This window comes from Pipistrellus hanaki (genome assembly GCF_964339955.1).
Source record: "Pipistrellus hanaki genome assembly, chromosome: 5".
Taxonomy (NCBI): domain Eukaryota; kingdom Metazoa; phylum Chordata; class Mammalia; order Chiroptera; family Vespertilionidae; genus Pipistrellus; species Pipistrellus hanaki.
The window spans coordinates 91,412,605-91,434,041 of record NC_140507.1 but is presented as its reverse complement, the minus strand read 5'-3'; the positions used below and the strand labels follow the sequence as shown (position 1 = coordinate 91,434,041).

At 41.9% G+C, this 21,437-nt stretch overlaps 1 protein-coding gene across 1 annotated transcript in view; it reads right to left on the bottom strand.

Annotated features, from left to right (window-relative positions):
* Positions 1-18,552, bottom strand: part of CANX (calnexin) — a 39,315-nt gene extending 20,763 nt beyond the window's left edge. Inside the window, exons 1-3 of the mRNA XM_084885251.1 lie at positions 18,358-18,552; positions 1,771-1,947; positions 1,405-1,478 (exon numbers count right to left, since the gene is read on the bottom strand). Coding sequence (XP_084741377.1) covers positions 1,405-1,478; positions 1,771-1,944 — 248 coding nt within the window. The 5' untranslated portion in view covers positions 1,945-1,947; positions 18,358-18,552. The remainder of the gene's footprint in view (positions 1-1,404; positions 1,479-1,770; positions 1,948-18,357) is intronic.
* Between the last annotated feature and the right edge of the window lie 2,885 nt (positions 18,553-21,437).

Genomic DNA, 21,437 nt, shown 5'->3' with positions numbered 1-21,437 from the left:
GCATCCTCTCCAAATCCGGGACACCTAGATTGATGGTTTTGGCCCAATCCCTGCAGGCCAGGCCAAGGGACCCCACCAGTGTACAAATCTGTGCATCCAGCTTCTAGTACACATATAAGATTTTTGGTTAATCACTTCTGGTTCTCCCCTCCTCCATCACCCATTCCCCACTGAAATTCAGTCTGTTCCATGTTTCCATGCCTGTGTGTTAAGCATCTGCCCCCAGGTAGTCAGTGCGCGTCAAGTCAGCTACTGATCAAATGGTAAAATGGCTAAATGGTCACTTAGGCTTTTTTATATATATATAGAAACTGTCTTGACTCCATTGTATGTTCTTGCCTCCTTTGTCAAATATTAATTGAGCGTAATGGCTCAATTACGCCATTTCTGTGGATTTCTGAGGTCTCTGTTCTAGTCCATCAATCTATGTGCCTGTACTTGTGTCAATACTGGACTTTTTTGATTATGATGGTTTTATAGTATAACTTGATATCTGGCCACTCTACTTTTAAATGTCACATAAGTAGTGATAACGTATTGTACTCAATTCAAAAACCTGTAAGAAAAGGTACCAAACCCGTGATCTAATTCTTTTTTTTAAGACTCAAGAGAAAAAACTCTTGACTCAAAGAACAAAATATAGAGTAGAACCCAGGCGGCATGGTTCAGTGGTTGAGTACTGACCTATGAACCAGGAGGTCATGGTTCAATTCCCCATCAGGGAACATGACCAGTGCATGAATTCGTGCATGGGTGGGGCCTAGCCAGCCTAGCCAGGGGGAGGGGGCATAGATGGTTGGCCTGCCTGCCTGCTGGTTGAACACCTTGTCCAGGGGAAAAGTTGCATATTAGCCTTTTATTATATAGTATATACACCAAGTGGCCAGATTATCATGTGTTCAGAGATCAAAATAATGTGGCCACTCAGTGTATATATGCATATGGTGGAGGACAGAGAAACGGAAGCAATTACTACATGTTTTAAAAGACTATTTTCCTAAATGGGTGTGAACACTAGAGATATAAAATAGTTATCACAATTTCACTATATAAGATGCTATTCTAAAAGGAATCCACAGCTCTGAGCTGTGTGGCTCAGGTGGTTGGAGCATCGTCCCATACACGGAAAGGTGGTGTGTTTGTTTCCCAGTCAGGGACATAACTGGGTTGCAAATGTGATCCTGGGTCGGGGGGAATATGAAAGGCAACCGAATGATGTTTTTCTCTCACTTTGCTATCTCTCTGTTGCTCTTTCTCTAAAGTCAATAAAAAGCATATCCTCGGTTGAGGAAAATTAAATAAGATAAAATAAATAAATAAATAAATAAATAAGGAATTCACTATTCTCCCACCTACATGTTTATCTGATTCCCCCCCCCCCCCCCCCCCCCAGGAAATACTTACCCAGACAGAGTTCCTCTGTCAAAGGAATCAGCAAAATACACTTCCCCCGTTGGAACTGGAGCTTTGTAGGTAACCTACAAATATAAGTGTCAAATATAAAAATAAATTAAGAACTGACATTTTCAACAACATTTCTTAGTAGAATTTATTCTCTTGATTTGCTTTCAATTACCACAAAATTCTCCTATCCTAGCTGGCTTCTGAATTCAATCTATACAATTTATCTTTGGCAAGATATAGCAAAGGTTACCAGAAAGATCAGTAAGTACTTTAGTTGATTAGCTTTTCCTTTGAAAAATATCCAAATTTACCTTGACCTCTGATTATCTCAAGAGGTAAAACAAAGATTCAAAGACTTCTTCAAACCTTTGGAGATGGAGGAGTGCTGATTTCTGATTTCGATTTTGAGTCTTCTACCTCTTCAATGACATCATCCAGGTCATCCTCAATATCAATCACATCATCATCATGACCCTCATGAGCCTGAATGACAGCAGTTCCAAGGACTAGCAACACACACAGCAGCCACTTCTCTTCCATGATCTACATACAACAAGAGTAAAGTAAGTTAAATGTATCGCCTTCATTTAAAAAGTTTGTTAAGACCAATAATCCCTCTCATTTAAAATTAAGGCTTTCAGCCCTAACCGATTTGACCCAGTGGATAGAGCATCAGCCTGCAGACTGAAGGGTCCCAGGTTCAATTCCGGTTAAGGGCATGTACCTTGGATGCAGGCACATCCCCAGTAGGGGGCGTGCAGGAGGCAGTTGATTGATATTTCTCTCTAATCGATGTTTCTAACTCTTTATCCCTCTCTCTTCCTCTCTGTAAAAATCAATAAAATATATTTTAAAATAATAATAATAAGCCTATAGAGAGTCAGGGGTTTTCCTAACTAGTTCAAAGGATTCAATTTAGTGTGTGTGTGTGTGTGTGTGTGTGTGTGTATGTGTGTTGCGGGGGGGGCGGGAGGGGGGGGACACGATGACAACACACATATGTACTACTATTTATAATACCTTATAAAATTTTTTTAAAAAACAAAAAATTTCAATTTCATGAATATTTCAAAATAAAACTCAAAAATAAACAATTGTCCTAAAAAACAAAAACAAAAAAAATCCCACACAAAAATCCAGTCATATCATGTTGACTCCACAGAGCTAGAATATTAAAATACAATTTCATTTGTAAAAAGCTTAACAAATGACAAAAGCATCTTTTGTATATTATTTACCAGTACTAATTAAAACATTACAATGAAATGGTAAAGAACAAATTCCAGCTACTTTTACCTATTATTTTCTAAACACTTAATTGCCTTGTGTATTGTATTATACTTTCAGTGGGTCCTCTTTCCAAGGACCACAGATTCAAAGACATAAAAACTGAGCCACATGGATGCACAAAATGATTTGGTAGTATGTATTAGTTTCTATTCTGCAAGATAGAGAGTTCTATAAATAGATGAAGGTAAATAGGTGCACATTGTGACTGTACTTAATGTCACTAAATTGTACACTTTGTTTGACCCCTGGTCAGGACACATTCAAGAATCAACCAATATGTGCATGCACTTCCAGACCATGTGTGTGCACCCTTCTGCATATAAGTAAATATGTTTGCTTTGCTGGCTCCTGAGTGTTCTGTACTCTACCGGAACCCCTGACTTGGGGGGCTCGCCTTATTTCTAACAATTTGGGGGCTCGTCCAGGATACCATTTGTTGCCACAGGGCAAGTGGACCTCTCTCCTGAGGCGGTGCACCACACTGCCAAGTTGCAGCAGCCTCGGTGAGGAGGGACAGCCATTACCCCTGGGCAGACTATGAGCTCGGAATCGAGAGTCAGCCAGCAAAGCAGGAAAGGCCCAAGCAAGACCCGCAGCAATCAGATAACCTCATGCATGAGCCAAGAGTTATTTGGCTGTAGGTGATTCCAATAGGCCCTGGAATGTCTCAAGATCTTCCTACAATGGAAACTAAGGACCAATTTCTTAAGAACTGTGTACTGAGTATCTCTTCTACTTTAACCTCTCTCAGGTTAGAAGGCCCCGAGTTTCCAATTTATCACTATCGACCGGAAGACTACATTTGTTCTAATCAAGATTTGAAAGGGAAGCAAGTTGGAACCCTCCTGAGAAGAACCTTACCTGTCTTGCTTACTACAATCTGTTCAGACTGCAGAGCCAGGTTGGACCAATCACACACAGGTGAAGAGCGGACACACCTCAATTTGAACAGCCATACCAGGATATATCCCCTTGAAAGTGATGCTAAAAACTGTGAGCTGTCTTAAAAATAACCATCATGTACTGGGCTCTATTTGCTTAAGGAATCTGGCAAATTACAGGGGCTTACAATGTGGACTGGAGAAATGTGTACAATCTGGATCATGCTTACCCAGTTAAAAGTTATTGGTTATAGATAACTTGAATGACTTGGATATTTCAGCCTTTTGGTCAAAAGATTGGCTAGGACTAGATTTAGTAGATGCCACAGGATAAGATCCCCTAGGCCACTGCCACAACCATGCAAATAGAAGTAGGATATAAGGGTACAAATGCCTGGGTGGAATGGATTAAATATTCTGTATGCGCCCTGAATAAAAGCAACTGTTACGCTTGCATGGCAGGAAGGCTAGAGGCCCAAGTAGTCCCATTCCTATTCGGATGGACCTCAGACAGTAACAGGATGGAATGTGTGGTTGCCTTGTACCAGGAGGAAACCACTGGGGAAACGGTTCCTGTAAGACGCTTGTCCTGTTGTTCCCATTCAACAGAGTTAAAGAGCTAGGACAACAATCAGGCCTGTCCTACGACGTAAACTATACCTCCTGCCTCTCAAGGAGGGGACATACATTATGAGGAATGTATCTGGATGTATAAATGGCTGAGTATCCTCAGAAACCCATCATGCTGCACTGCTAATACCCTGTTCTGATGTTTGAGGGCCCCTGACTTGTGGCTTTGCCCAGCAAATGGAGTGGACTTTGCACTGATACAATTGGCTATCCCTTTCACATTGCATATCGTAAATCTTTTTCAATGGACAGATTAGGAAGAGGAAAGAGTCTAGGGGTTCCTTTGATCACCATATACACACGTTGGGGTTCTAGGAGGAGTTCCAAGGAGTTTAAGGCTAGAAATCAGATTGCTGCAGGGTTTGAATCCTGTATTGGTGGCCCACTGTTAACAAGAATGTGGTGGATTTCTTTGATTTTCTAGAACCAGCAAAGACTTGTTAACTAGACTCGACATGCAGCTAACGAGATAGTGAACAGCTAGATGCCAGCAGCAGGGTGCCCTCGGAGAATAGGCAGGAGGAAGATGTGTAAGTTGGGGCCAGTGCTGTGCATTCACCCCTGACAACCCAATAGACAGACCATCACTGAGCCTAAGGCACTGTCAGTTTCAGTGACAAGTGAGCTGGAGCCTGGGATTGAGGTCCTTTCTCGGATGCACTGGAGCAATGGTGTCCATTTCGCCCCCTTGTTTAGGAGCTACAGTGATGGGATGTAACATCATCCCATGTCTTATCTGAGGATTAATTGAAACAGCATTGATCAAACAGCAAATTAGTCTCCTCCTAGATATTGCAGAGCAAGAAAGTCAATGGATGTCAGCCGAGCTTGAAGAGTTTAAATAAAGAAGAGGGGGAATTGTGAGAATAAACAAGTCATCTTTTCTGTCAAAGAACAGTTTACACAGCCGCCATTTTGGACCACATGACTTGGCAGCCGCCATGTTGGCCGCATGGCTTGGCAGCTCACCCCTCCCAAAAGCCATCGTGAAAGACTGTGTGCCTGAGCTCCAATCAAGAGCAATGGAGAGGTCACTTGCATCAGAAATTATAAAGCCAAGCAGACAGTCTGCTCGGTGTGCATGCGCTTCCAGACCATGGGTATGCACCCCTCTACGTACAAGTAAATATGTTTGCCTTGCAAAAAAAAAAAAAAAAAAAAATCAACCAATAAATGCATGAACAAATCTCTCTCTCTCTCAAATCAATCAATCATTCAATTCTTTTTTAAAAAGAAAAAAAACTGAGCTTAATTTTTTTGGTCTCTGATTTACAATGGAGACCTTTATTTCTCAGGTAAAATCCAAAACAAAAACAAAGAAAGAACTGAAGTAAAGAGCTCCTTCATAAATTCAATGACCCCAATTCGCAACCATAACTGTCATTTAACCACCTAGAAAAAAAAGTAAATCAAATTATTCTAGTGCTGAATTTAATGCCAAATTCCTATAAAGTAACCTTTAAAGTGAGTAAACTGGACTAGACTTTCATGTATCATTTGGTGGCATTTTTTTATTTTATTTAATGGATTTTGGGACTGTGTTCACAAAATGAAAAAGGTAAAGTTGGCCGAGACCGGTTTGGCTCAATGGATAGAGCGTCGGCTTGGGGACTGATGGGTCCTGGGTTCGATTCCGGTCAAGGGAATGTACCTTGGTTGCAGGCACATCCCCGGTAGGGGGTGTGCAAGAGGCAGCTGATCGATGACTCTCTCTCATCGATGTTTCTAACTATCTCTCTCCCTTTCTCTCTGTACAAAATCAGTAAAATATATATTTTTTTAAAAAAAGACAAGAAAAAAAATTTTTCTCTCCCTCTCTCCTCTCTCCCTTCCACTCCCTCTCTTAAAAAAAAAAAATCAATGAAAAAAAATATCCTCGTGGGATAGCACGTATAGAGCAGGTATGTAAAAAGGATACTGCATTATTACGTTTATTAGAACAGAACACAAAATTTAGTTGATCTTGGGCTTGACAATGAGCTTTTAATACAACATCAAAAGCAAGATAAATGAAAGAAAAGTTAGACTATTAAAATTAAAAACCTCAACTCTGTGAATGACATATAAATTTAAAAGACAAATCAGACCAAGAAAACATTTGCAAAATACATATCTGACAACAGACTGGCTTCAAAATACACAAAGAACTCAAATTCAACAATAAGAAACTAAGCACTCAATTAAAAAATGGGTAAGCCTGGATGGTGTGGTTCAGTGGTTGAGCTCTGACCCATGAACCAGGAGGTCATGGTCAGGACACATGCACGGTTATGGGCTTGATTCCCAGTAGTGGCAGGAGGCATCTAATAGATGTTCTTTTCTGATCTGTTTCTATCTCTATCCTTCTTCTGACCTCTCCCTCTAAAAATCAATAAAAACATATAAAAAAGTATTAAAAAATAACTCATTATGTTTAAAAATAAAAAATCGTTTATAATTAAAGCCTAATATGCTAAGTGCCCAGTCATCCATTCAACCAATCAAAGTATAATATGCTAATGACATGCTGAGGCAGCTCAACCGCTCACTCTGACGTGCACTGACCACCAGGAGGCAGACCTTCCGACGGGTATGTTAGCTTGCTGCTGGGGTCCAGCCCATCAGGACTGGGCAAGACGGGCTGGACACACCCAGAGCCCTCCAGTGTCCCTCCCCTGCCCGATCATGCACTGGTGGGGTCCCTCGACCTGGCCTGCACCCTTTCACAGTCTGGACCCCTCAGGGAATGTTGGAGAGCTGGTTTTGGCCCGATCCTGCAGGACAGGCTGAGGGACTCCACTGGTGCCCAAATTTGTACACCAGGCCTCTAAAAAATGTATCAAAAACACGCAAAAGCCGGGACCGGTTTGGCTCAGTGGATAGAGCGTCGGCCTGCGGACTGAAAGGTCCTGGGTTCGATTCCGGTCAAGGGCATGTACCTTGGTTGCGGGCACATCCCCAGTGGGGGTTGTGCAAGAGGCAGCTGGTTGATGTTTCTCTCTCATCGACATTTCTGGCTCTCTGTCCCTCTCAATTCCTCTCTGTGTAAAATCAATAAAATATATTTAAAAAAAAAACAAAAACAAAAAACACACAAAAGATGTAAACAGATACCTCATCAAAGAAGATATTCAAATGGCAAATGAGCATGGAAAAAAGATGCTCAATATCACTTGCCGCCGAAACTGGTTTGGCTCAGCGGTAGAGCGTTGGTCTGCGGACTGAAAGGTCCCAGGTTCGATTCCAGTCAAGGGCATGTACATTGGTTGCAGGCACATCCCCAGTAGGGAGTGTGCAAGAGGCAGATGGTCGATGTTTCTCTCTCATCGATGTTTCTAGCTCTCTCTCTCCCTTCCTCTCTGTAAAAAATCAATAAAATATATATTTTTTTAAAAATATCACTTGCTATTACATAATTTCAAATTAAAACAACATACCACCATGCACCTGTTAGAATGGCTAAAAAACAAAAACAAACCAACAAAAAACAAAAACCTGGCAAGGATGTGAAGCAAGACAAACTCTCATTTCATTGCTGGTGAAAACGCAAAATAGTAGACACTTTGGAAAATAGTTTGGTAATTTATGTTTATAATTTATATCATATGATTTGACAACTATGCTCCTAGGCACTTAACCAACTGATCTAAAAGCTTACAATTGCACAAAAACCTTCGTGCAAATGTTCTTAGCATCTTTATCCAAACCCAAAACTTTAGAAACCCAAATGTTCTTCAATAGGTCAGTAAACTAGAACGCCCACACAATAGAATATTGTTCAGCAATTAAAAGAAATGACTATCAAGTCATAAAAAAAACTTAGATGAATCTTAAATGCATATTGCTAAGTGAAAGCAGCTAGTCTAAAAAGGCAACCTGCTGTATAACTTCATTAGGTTGAATAGGTAAGCAGAGTGAAACTATTCTGTATGCATGGCACCATGCATTTGTCAAAACCCATTAAAACTTTACAGCAAATCTTAACATATGAAAAATTTTACAAATTAGGTCAAATGACCCAAGGATAGCATGCAGGATGTAATACAATCTAATGTATTACAGATAAACGAAAAAACATCACTCAAGAAGGTGAAGGGAAAAGACATTGAGCAAAGCCACTTTGGACGTGAGTGCAGTCTGTACAACTAGCCGGTACAAAAGCACTTTTCTTAGTTGGTAATTTGTTTCTCACAGGTGTGCAGATGAACAATCCGGATGCTACTACACAGTATACTGGAACTGAACAATGAAGTAAAGGAATGGTGGATGGTGGGAGGCACTAGAATGTTGGGTATGGGAATTTATAGATAAACAAGGGCAGGAGGCCAGAATAATCTACGTGGTAATGGGCAAGAGTTGGAGACATCAGCATGATCTTATGTCTAGATTAATATACAGAGGTTACATATAGAAACATTGAAATATGTGCACATACACCACTTAATCTATATACATATATTTTCTTGTTCTGTCAGCTAAGAGGGACTAAAAGAAACTACACCCCAGCAGAATAAATACACCTAGTACCAAATCTTGATTTCTAGTATCATCTCCAATGAAAGAAAATGGCTCTTTGAAGAAATGACTAATTCTAGTATTAGAGCAGAAAATACACAAGACGAGCCTGGAGCATTTGTAGTGCCAGAAAGGAAAGAAGTGTTCAAAAAAGGTAAAACAAAACCCCCCACAATGATGGAGTTGTGTGAAAGGAATACAAGAAAGATCTCCCAAAGGCCAAAGGTGGAACAGCAGAAGCAACAATAAGTGGCATTAGACTATGCCCCAAAGTATAAAAAAAATGCCCATGAATCTATACTAATACAAACAGATGACAGAATAAATAAATGGAAGACAAACTTCCCAAGCAGAAATATTCCAAGTAATTTATATAAATACTCTATCCTCAAGGAGAAGCATCACTCCCTATCCTCTAAAAGTGGGCCGCACATAGTGACCTCTTTACAAACAAGCCAGACAATATTAAAAAAAAAAAAAGGGGGGGGGGGGGAGAGAAACAGATAAACTTGACAGCGGAGAAACCTGGCAAGCATTCCTCAGCCAGGTGAACAAGGTCAACATCCAGTGCTGACAGTGTGTCCCTTGATACAATGTGATGAAAACAGTACCTTTAACCTCTGTGGTCTTCCCTCCTAAAAATCCATATCCCCAGTCTAATGAGAAAAACATCATACAAGTCCCAGTAGAGGGACATTCTACCAAATAAACTGACTGGTCCTCAAAAATGTCTAAGTTGTCAAAAACAAAGAAAGCCTAAAAACTGTTGCAGCCAAGAGGAGCCTAAGGAGACATGATGACTTAAATGTAGTGTGGATCCTTGGACAGAAAAAGGACAGTGGGGGAAATATAAAGGGGGGCGGGGAGGGACCTGAATTAAATATGGACTTTAGTTAATAATTATGTATCAATATTGGTTCATTAATTGTAATAAATATACTATACTAAGGGAAAACCAGGTCTGGATTATATGGTAATCCTCTGTACTACCTTTATAATTTTTCTATACATTTTAAATTGTTCTAAAAATTAGTTTAAGAGGATTTCGTAAGTTTGTCCCTTTTTAAGTCTTCATTTATCTTTACATTTACAGAATCATAAGCAGAGAGCATCCTTCTCTGTTGTCACCCACTGTTGCTAAAAATATCAATAGGAAATACACTGAGTGGCCGGATTATTATGTTTTCTGAACACAGAATAATCTGGCCACTCAGTATATATATATTTTAGAGGTCCAGTGCATAAATTCACTCATGGGTGGGTCCTAGGGTAGGCCTTGGGGAGGGGACATAGGCAGTTGGCTGGCCTGCCTGCTGGTCGAACTCCTGGTGGAGGGGACAATTTGCATATTAGCCTTTTATTATATAGGATATACACTGAGTGACCATATTATTATGCATTCAGAGATCATAATAATCTGGCCACACAGTGTATATCTTTAATAGGAAATATACCAGGCTCAAATGGGCTTTTGATAAAAGCTGGATGGCAGAGTTCAAGACTATTTTCTGGTAGTCACAAGTTTGAACTGTGAGAATTCTTTGTTACAAAAAAGTAAAAGGAGAGCCCAGCTAGTGTGGCTCAGTTGGTTGAGCATCATCACATGCACAAAGAGGTCCCAGGTTCAATTCCTGGTAAGGGCACATGACCATGGGGAGAGGGAGAGAGATAAGAAACATCAGCGATGAGAGAGAATCATTGATTGGCTGCCTCCTGCATGCCCCCTACTGGGGATCAAGCCGAGAACCTGGGCATGTGCCCTTGACTGGAATCGAACCCAGAACCCTTCATTCTGCAGGCCGATGCTCTATCCACTCAGCCAAACTGGCTAGGGCTAAAAATATATTTTACTTTTTTTATATAAAAGGTCACTGTGATGGCACTGTATATTTGCCAATGTTTTCAGACTTTATGAATATACTGTATTATTAGTTCTATAAATCAAGGTGGGGTTTTTTTTGTTGGTTAATATAAAATTAAACCAACATTATAACCTATCTTTTATCAATCTATCCTGCAAAAAAAAATGCAATTTTGGCAGTACTATGTAAGACTCTTGCTAGTAATTTCCTTCTATTAAAAAAACGCCAAAAAAGCAAAAACTTCAAAATAAATAATTGACATAGATAAAACTGCACAGAACTATGTACAAACAAGGGCATGTAATATCTGGCAAAATCTAATTACGTTCTGTAGTTTATACCAATGTCAAGTTCCTACTTTTGCTACTATATCATAGTTTATGATGCTACCTTGGGGGGAAGCTGGGTGATGGTTACAGGAACTTCTCTATATACTATTTTTCCAACTTCTTGCAGGTCTGTAATTACTTCCGAATTAACAGCTTAAAAAAGTATTACTGGATTATTGAAGATGTTTCTTTAAACTTGATTAAAAATTGTCCAACAACCAACTTTAAATTGACCTGGTCCTCTAAAACACAAAACTACAAAGGAAGATTCAGAAATGTAAATTGAATTTGCCAAAACCGGTTTGGCTCAGTGGATAGAGTCGGCTTGAGGACTGATAGGTCCCGGGTTTGATTCCAGTCAAGGGCATGTTCCTTGGTTGCAGGCACATCCCCAGGAGGGGGTGTGCAAGAGGCAGCCTATCGATGTTTCTCTCTCATCGATGTTTCTAACTCTATCCCTCTCTCATCCTCTCTGTAAAAGAATCAATAAAATATATATTTTTTAAAAATGTAAATTGGATTATAAATTTGAACTTGATGAGGTAAAATCTTCCTACTTTTCTTTCAGTTACTTACAGCTTTGTTTTTAGTAATCAAACATAATTATCTACCTATATCCAAATCAGAGACTCCCTGCCCTCTGGGATCACATGGACAAATATACACAAAAAAAAAAAAAAAAAAAAAACAGTAGCCAAATACATACACATTTACAATATACATATAGTATATAAACTAGAGGCCCAGTGCACAAAATTCTGGGGGGAGGGGGTGAGGCCTCAACCAGGTCTACGCCCTCTCACAGTAGGTGCTGTCTGACTGACGGTTTAGGCTCATTCCCAGTGAGGCGAGGAGCGGGCCTAAGCCATCAGTGAGACAACCCTTAGCACTGCCAGGGAAGTGGGAGAGGCTCTCACCACCGCGCCCCCCCTGTGCGAGTACATTGACCACCCGGGACAGCTCCTGCATTGAGCATCTGCCCCCGGTGGTCAATGCATGTCATAGCGACCAGTCATTTCACTGCCCAGTCTATTTGCATATTAGCCTTTCATTATATAGGAGTAGAGGCCTGGTGCACAAAATTTGTGCACGGGGAGGGGAAGTCCCCTCAGCCCAGCCTGCATCCTCTCCAATCCAGGACCTTAGGGGATGCTGTTTAGGTCTGGATTGGGCCTAAACTGGCAGTCAGACACCCCTCTCACTATCCAGGACCACTGGCTCCTAACTACTCACCTGCCTGCCTGATCGCCCCTAAATGACCCCCCCCCCTCTCCTGTCGGCCTAGTCACCCCATGCAGCCTGCTGTTCAGTCGTTGGGTCGTCCTTCAATAACCCCCCTGCCAGCCTGGTTGCCCCATGTAGCCTGCTGTTCAGTCGTTTGGTCATCCCTCACTAACCTGCTGCTGGTCTTGTAGCCCCACGCAGGCTGCTGTTAGGTCATTACTGTGAGGGCTCCCTACCAATTTGCATATTACCCTTTTATTAGTAATGGATGCTTTCTGACTTGCTTCCCAATTTCCCAAGGACCAAGCAAAAAGCCCAGCTCTCAAAATCTCAGGGTTAGGAAGATTCTTCTACTCACGTTTATTATTTCAATCCTCTCTTAACAGATTGAATTTATCTTAAATTCAAGAGGTGGAAGTTTCCTATCTTAAAACTGATGATTCAAAAAATAATTCTTCATATACATGACAGTATAGTGTATGTGGTATAACCTGTCCCCATCAGAGAAACCTGGATTTTAAGACTCTCCTGCTCCTTTCTAGCCTTACTCAGCTCACCGAACTTCTAGGAGTCTTCTGTCCCTACATTATAAATGCCTAACTCAAAGGCTTGCTGTGAAAATATAAAAAAAGATAATGCAAAGTTCGTCAGAGTTCAGTACTTTATAGGGATACCCAAATGGTTTGTCCTTTGATATACAAAGTACCACCACAGTGAATACATTCTCTATTTTTACACTGGGCCAAAAGGTCTAATATGCCTGCCTGTCCCCCTCCAAAGTATTTCAACAAAGCTAAATGATTTTTCATAACAAGAAAAACTTACTTCTCCCCCTAGTATATTTCTTCTTTAATTCTACCTTGCAATGATGCATATACAATTTTAACATTTGGATATGGAAATCTCCATGCTTATCTATGATATTTTTTCTCTGCTATCACCAATTACTTTTCTTTACGAATCCTCTGAAATTTATTTTTGGTTAATGATAATTCTGCAGTATACATTCTAAAAAGTCCCTATTATTTTACTCTACACATTTAATGGCATATATAAGACTCTGGACACCAAGATATTCTATTTAACAGAAACAAACACATCCTGCATCAAATTTTAGCAAATTCAGGCAACAGATCAATTTTAGGAATGGGCCAACACCAAAGAAATATTGAATTTGCCACCTTTCAAACACAGAAACTTTATCCTCAATAAGGGTCCCTTATTGAAGGGACCTATTAAAAATAAAAGAATTATACTAAAGAAAGATCTTTAAAACAAATGGAGATTCAAATTATGATTAAATGTATTAAAATTTTATAGTTTATCTTTTCAAGTTAAGTCTACTTTCATATCTATTTTCTTTGTGTGTGTGTATTATTGATTTTTTTTACAGAGAGGAAGGGAGGGATAGTTAGAAATATCAGTGAGAACCATCAACCAGCTGCCTCCTGCACCCCCCCCCACTGGGGATGTGCCCACAACCAAGGTACATGCCCTTGATCGGAACCAAACCTGGGACCCTTCAGTCTGCAGGCCGACACTCTATCCACTGAGCCATATCTATTTTCATAAGAGATGTTGGTCTATGATTTTCTTTTGTAGTCTTTGTCTGCCTTTGGTATCAAGGTAATACCAATAGAATGGGAAAATGTTTTTCCCTCTTCTGTTTTTGGAAAGAATTTGTGAAGGATTGGTATTTCCTTCTCTAAGTATTTGGAAGAATAACAAGTAAAGCCATTTGCTTTGTGGAACTTTGTTTCTCAAAATAAATTAGGAAATTTCAACTTTCATTCCTTTAATCCATGAGAAATTACAAAAGAGGATCAGAAATCCCAGGGATAGGATTCTTTCTTTGTCTCTTACTCAGATTGAGAAAGTTCCTTTCTATTCCTGGTTGTTGAATGTTTCTATAGTGAAAGGGCTTTGCATTTTGTTAAATTCTGTGTCTATTAAGATGATCATGTGGTTTTTATCTTTCATTAAAGTGAGATATTACATTATTGTATGTTGAACCAACTTTGCATTCATAGGAAAAATCCCAGTTGGTCATGGTAAATAAATCCTTTTTATATGTTGCTATTTTCTGTTTGCTAGCATTAAGTATTTCCGCATAAAAGATATTGGTCTATGGTTTTCTTTTCTTATATACTTTTTCTGGCTTTGGTATCAGGGCTTCATAGAATCAACTGGGAAGTGTTCTCCTTTATTTGTTTGGAAGAGCTTTTGAAGGATTGGTGTTTAATTCTTCTATAAGTATTTAGTAGAATTCACCACTGAAGCCATTTGGTTCCAGGCTTTTCTTTGTGGGACCTAATCTCTTAAAAATAGATAGCACCGAAACCGGTTTGGCTCAGTGGTAGAGCCTTGGTCTGCGGACTGAAAGGTCCCAGGTTCAATTCAGGTCAGGGGCATGTACATTGGTTGCGGGCACATCCCCAGTGGGGGATGTGCAAGAGGCAGCTGGTCGGTGTTTCTCATCAAAGTTTCTAGCTCTCTATCTCTCTCTCTTCCTCTCTGTAAAAAATCAATAAAAATATATTTTAAAAAATAGATAGCAAACTCCAACTCTAATTTCCTTAATCCATAAAAAATTAAAAAGAGGAACAGAAGAAATTACCCCGCTGTTCTTGGTTGTTTAAAAAAAAAAAAAAGTGTTTTTAAAAAGGTACTGTGCAATAAAAGCTGAGGCAGTCTTTCATGGTGGCTATCTTATTAGGGAAAGTTATGTTAGGTTATTTAACTTATTTATCACAAGAACCCCAAAATGTTCTTTTATTTCCATTTGACACAGAAGGAATTTAAAGTCTAAGAGAAGTTAAACTTGTCCTAGGTTAAGTTGGACATATACTCTGAGTGGCCAGATTATTATGATCTCTGAATGCATAATAATCTGGTCAATCGGTATATATCCTATATAATAAAAAGATAATATGCAAATTGTCCCCTCGACCAGGAGTTCCAACCAGCAGGCAGGCGAGCCAACTGCCCATGTCCCCTCCCCCTGGCCAGGCTGGCCGGACCCCACCCATGCACAAATTCATTCAGTGGCCTCTAATATATTTAATATATATTCATGCTGAATGGCCAGATTATGCGTCACAGATCATAAGAATCTGGACAGTCAGTGTATAGTAGTGTTTATGAGCAGAAACTCAGAAGTCATACTCATTCATCAGCGATCTAATAACTTGAAATATTGGATGAATTACTCAGCTCAGGGCCTCAGTTTCATCTCTACATTGAGAACAACCACATGATCTACTTAGGATTGTTATATAAACAAAAATGCATGTAAAGTGCTTATGACAGTATCTGGCTTAGAGTAAGTGCTCAAACATCAGCAGGGAATTCTGTTTCTAGTTTTTGCCCAGTGCTGCCATTCAAGCTATAGTGGTTCTAAAATTCCTGGGTTTTAAAGCAAATAAGAAGTCTCAGATTGGAAAGGAAGCAATCACACATTAACCATTTTTCTTTTACTATTTTCTGCTTTCTGATTTTACTACATGTATATCTAGTAAAAAAAAAAAAAAAAAGCATTTAAAGGTGGAAAAAGTATATAAAATTCAAAATGGACTTTATTGCAAATGTTCATTCATTTAAAAGTAGATACAAAAAAAAAAAAATAAAAATAAAAAATAAATAAAAAAATAAAAAATAAATAAATAAATAAATAAAAGTAGATACAGCCCTGGCTGGTTTTGCTCAATAGATAGAGCCTGCAGACTGAGGGGTCCCAGGTTCAATTCCAGTCAAGGGCACATGTAGGCTCCATCCCCAGTGGTGGGCGTGCAAGAGACAGCTGATCCATGATTCTCTCATCATCGATGTTTCTTTCTCTGTCCCCCTCTCCCTTCCTCTCTGAAATCAATAAGAATATATTTAAAAAAATAAAAGCAGATCCATATTGTCTTTACACTTCTGAATTTTTTTTTCATTGACTGAAACATTAGAATCGATTTTTCCATAGCACACTTTTTGCTATAAGCCTAGGCTTATATTATGAATACTCAAAATATATTGCTGAGAATTGTCTAAATTCTTAAAAAAGAAAAAAAAAAAATTCCAAATAATTTCACAGCTCAGTTAAGCCAGTGTGGCTCAGTTGATCGGAGTGTGTTCTGTACACCCAAAGGTTGATTCACAGTCAGGGCACATATCTAGATTGTGGGTTCGGCTCCCAGGTGGGGTGTGTACAAAAGGCAACCGTATTTCTCTTCTCTCTTCCTTCCCTTCTCTAAAATCAATAAACATACCCTTGGGTGAGGAATAGAAAAAGAAACACAACATTGCAGCTAACAAAGCATTCAACCAGCACTTTTTCTGACAAAATTCTACAGTAAACTATATAGGTTACATTAATGCACTTTTATTTCTTAGTTGTTGTTATGAGCTGCCAATTCTATTTGTACAGTTAATTACACTATTCAAAGTAGCTAACCATCATATTTGTCCCTTCCAATAGCCCCCTAGATAAAGTATACAGGAGACTTCTCATTTCCATATTAAAGATGTGGAAACCAACGTGGTTCATAAGCTAGTTACCCATGCTCAGACTGAAACTCAAGTCTCTTGAGCCAGTCTTGATGCATACCAACTGTCACTTCATCACCTTAAGCTCTTCCAGGGCGAGTGAACTGTGTAACTAAAAGGATGCAATCGCCTGATTGCCAAAACTGCAGCAACAACTTCTGGGAAAACGTTACTTCTGTTAAAGTTTACCCCTCATGGTCCTCGCAAGATAATGTGCTAGCTGAAACTGCTGAATTAAGATAGCATGGTGTGGAGAGATGCTGACACCTACTTTCAGATAGCTCATAAAATCTGTTTGTTGTAGGCCACATTCACTCCAATGCAGTTCACCCTAGACTGCGCATGATCCAGTTACCTGGCTTGTTTTCTCCTGTACCCTGGCTAGTGCACAGAGGAGAACTCTTACAGTTCTTTACCTCTGCTCTAAGCAATTATAGCCAATTACAACATGGCAGTGATTCTATTCATGATCCTCAAACACTGCTGGGGGAAAAAGACTAAGATACAGAATGATTTTAAAGATCAAAACAATCTTCCGTTTAAGAAAAAACAAAAAACGCAATGTTCCACTTCTTAAATCAGATGTAGAGAGACTTAGCTGTGGTTCACCTTTGTCCTCCCAACCTTTTAATATTCAGCTCAGTTTAACTTCCCTCAACCAGCATACACTGGTGTCATGCCCAGCAGTCCTGGGAAACAGGACTTAACCCTTAAAAGAGTAGGATGTCAGTCAGTGTAGTGGGCCAACAGCATGCAGACTATAATTTATTGCAATCAATATGTATGAGACTTCGCTCTCCTATTTTATACACAATTTAATTCTAACAACTCCATTGGGTATTATTACACCCCTTATTTGGGGGGAACTGGGGTAAAAAAAAAAAAGTAAATTGCCCAAGTTCACACAGCAACAAATGGCCGATGAAGGACTTGAACCAGGGCGTTAACCTTAACCAAAACTTAACCTTAATACCAAAACTGTCTAGCCCTCAACTACAATCCGAACGTGATCATAAAATAAACCGCATGACCTTGGACCAGTCATTTCATAGCTCTGGGCCAGTTCCGATTCCTCCATGGGAAGAGGGCCTGCCCACAGTAAGCTTCTAGTACTTTCCTACGGTTAATGTCTGCTGAGATTCCCACTGGATTGCTCCCCGCCTCCGAATAGGTGAAAATATTAAGAGTGAAGTTTTTCAATGACTGCATTCTAGCACATTCTCCATACTCTTCAGGGTGGTAGTTTCAGCCTTCGCTTTGCGGTTCTGTACTCAAACACTGACCCTGAAACACCAACCCTGGGCATTCCTGGGTCTGCTACCGCCCATCCCCGCGGCCGGAGGAGCGACTAGGCCCGACTCCACTCCAGACCTTTTCCCGCTCCTCCAGCCCACCCCCGGCTGCCCGAGCCGCTAGCACAGGGCCTAGGAAAGCTATAGAAGCCAAGCCCAGGCAGAAATTAGCTGAGGTCGAGAGAGGATCTAGAGCACCTGCCACGCCTCCCGACCCCAACTGCGCGACCCGGGCTTGGCTCTCCGGCCGAGGCGGCCGGAACTCGGGCCTTGCCCCTCACGACCCTCGCGCGGGCCGGGGCCTGAGCCCTCGAAACCCAGCCCGACCCCCCGGCCCCCCCCGGCCCCTCGGCCGGAACGCTCCGCGCCCAGACCCCGGGGTCCTCACAGGCCCGAGGACACGCGCAGGCCTCCATCTCACCTCGAGCCTCCCAGGGACCGCCGGCGGCGCCCGCGCTCCTCCCGCCCGCACACCAGGCCCCACGCTGCAGCGGAGACGGCGACGAAGAAGGCCCGACCGTCACGTGCCACCGAACCAAAAGGCCCAGGCTCCCGCTGCGACGGCGCGAGCGAGCGAGCACGGCCGCACGAAGCCCAGCCCAGCGCCCGCCCCTCGCTCCTGAGTAGCTGGGCCCGGCGCCAAGTCCCGGCCCCCCGCGCCGGCTCCGCGACGCGATTGGCCAGCCGGACCATCGCTCTAATCACCTTCCCAGACGCCCCCTAGGGCTATTCTTCGTGGAGTATGACGATTGGCTGGGAGTGCGGCAGGAAGTAGCTGCTGGTTGGAGGAGAGGGGAAGGGGCGGGCCAGGCCGGATAGGTACGCGAACGCGCGCCCATGGGCGGGGCCCGCTCGCCGGCGAGGCCGCGCCCCGATACCCTAGTTAGGGCTCGAATGGGCGGGCTCCCGTCTGGCGTTTCTTCCCGACCCCTGTGGTTTCCGACCCTTGGTTTTGGGACCCCGGTTTCTTCGCTGAGAGGGCAAATTGCAGGCGGTAGGAGGGTTGGGAGGTGTGGCGTGCCATCGGGAAGAGCCAGTTCCCCTTGCGGCGGGTGCATCGCCCCCATGGGGTGCTGGCGGAACCGGCTAGGCTCCCGCCGCCAGGCCTGGCGTCGCCTGCACAGTGCGGTGTGACCCCATGTCATGCATCATCTTCCTGCTGGGCCTAGCAGCCTGCAGTTGCCAGAAAACTAGAGTCCAAAATGTTATAATTTGAGCACAATGCAGTATACAGATGATACATTATAGAACTGTACCCCAGAAACCTGTATAGTTTTATTAACCAATATCACCCCCAAATAAATTCAATTTAAAAAATACTGTAATCTAAGGTTTTTTCCAATAGGTGGATCGCCTGTTCCAGGACCAGCTTTATTCCCTCTTGCCACCTGGGTGGAGGAAAAAAGTCAGAGTTTGTGGTTTGCGTGAGTTCAGTATTTTCCAACTTTCACAATTTGTGTAAGGGAGCTTTGCTTTCCTGTTTCCTAGGGAAGTGGACATTCAAGGCACACTAATATTCTGGATGCCCCATGTTCCAAATAATGAGATTTGAATGTAGTTACAGGAACTGTGATTGTGAGCAAAAGGTATAAGCTAAAATATGGGTAGTACTCAATGGAATTTAATGGTGTTTAAATTGGGAGGAACTGCTTTCATCTAGAATGGCAAAGAGGCAAAACTTGAGCTGACCTGGAAGGACAGGCAGTATTTCTATAGATGGAGAGTTGGAGGCTTCTTTAGATAAGGGAATGGTCTATGCAAAAACAGGAACATGGGTATCAGTGTGTTTAGGGACCGTGTATGGGAGTGTTTGGGCTGGAGAAAGGTGTTTGGGACAGTGATGGGAAGTCAGCTCCGGAGCTGGGTTAGGAGCAGGCCTTGAAAGCTTAGTGAAGGACTTAGTAGGGAGATAGTTTACTTTTTAAATTGATTTAGAGGGAGGGAGAAAGCATCAATTTGTTGTTCCACTTATTTATACATTCATTTATTAGTGTCGGTATTAATAAAGGAAGGAATGTGTTGAGCTGGGGAGTTGAATCAGACACTGAGCCTGCTTTGCTGGAAAGTTGCAGCATTCAGGGGCTTCCCAGGGACCAAAGCATTATTCTGCCCAGGGGATTATTGCCCCTCCCTTCCCCCTAAGAAGAGGAAGGACCGGCTTCTCTTATACTTCTTCTGTATGGACACTCCCCCCATACAATTTACAACTGGTGCATCTGCTCCAGACTGTGGAGGGAATGAATGAACAATAAAGGGGAAATTCCTCTGCTGGGCACATACCCAGTAGGAGATAAGATGGCACAGAGGAAGTTACTTCCACTTTGAGGCTTGTGCAGTAGGAACTAAGATGGCACCATTAGGGGGAATGTCTAGCTTGGGAAAAGAATTGGGTTGGATAAGGTACGCAGAATCCTGAAAAATCCAGGAAATGGATTGGTTAGGGGAAGTGAAAGATGAAATAGAGTGGGGGCTGGAGACCAGGAGAGAAAGAGAGCGAGGGCCTGGGTTCAGGCACCTTTTAAGGGAGGAAAGAAGGGATGGGGCTTAGGGCACTCAGCACACACTAATTGGTGGTTTCATGTAAGGCCTATGATTAGGGACCTAGAGACTTAGGAATCGGGGGCTTAGGGTATTCGGTAGGTGCTGATTGGTGGTTCAGTGCTCAGGAATGTCCAGCTGCAGGTGGAGTTTACGTCATTCTCCGTCCAGCAGTTGGAGGAAGGGAGGATCTATCAGCAAGCCCATCAAGGATTGGAAAGTTGATGGGTTTGAAAAAGAGCCTGGTCCTACCCAAACCCAAAATCATATAATCCCAGTTTAACAAAGAAGCTCTCCCCCACCCTTTCTTCCTCTGCCCCCCAACCTTCCCCCTCCCCACACCCTCCTTTCTCTCTAACATGCTTGCCATAAGATCACGAGTTTCATAGCAGCCTTACAGGTCTAGCGGCTGTCTGGGATCTGCAGGCTCCAAAGGACTAATCTTTAATGTGTCACAGATTCTCTGAATACTGGTCTTAGTTCTGGGCTTGCTGAAGACAAGGCTGGACTTTTTCCAGGGCAGGACGGATAGAGATGAAACATTGGGGGCAGCCTTCTATTTCCACCCAAATACATATTACCACCCACCACCTCCCATGTGTGGGTCCTGGAATGCTTTCCTTCCAACTCCATGAAAGATCACAATTTCCACCAGCAAGACATTGGTTAATTCTTGCATGTGCTCTGACCAGGGATTGAACCCATAACCTTGGCATTTGGGAGGATGCTCTAACCAACGGAGCTATCTGGCCAGGGCCTGTAGGGAGATAGTATAGATTTTAGATATGGGTCATGATTAAAATAATATTATTATTTTAATATTACTTCAGAGAGATCTGAAAGAGGGGAGACTAGCAATTATAAGGTGGGTTAGGAAGCCATTTTTTGCAGTTGACTAAAGGGCAGAATTAGGAAATGCCAGTTGTATGGAGACAAAGGCATTAAATGTTGACGTTGAAGAAT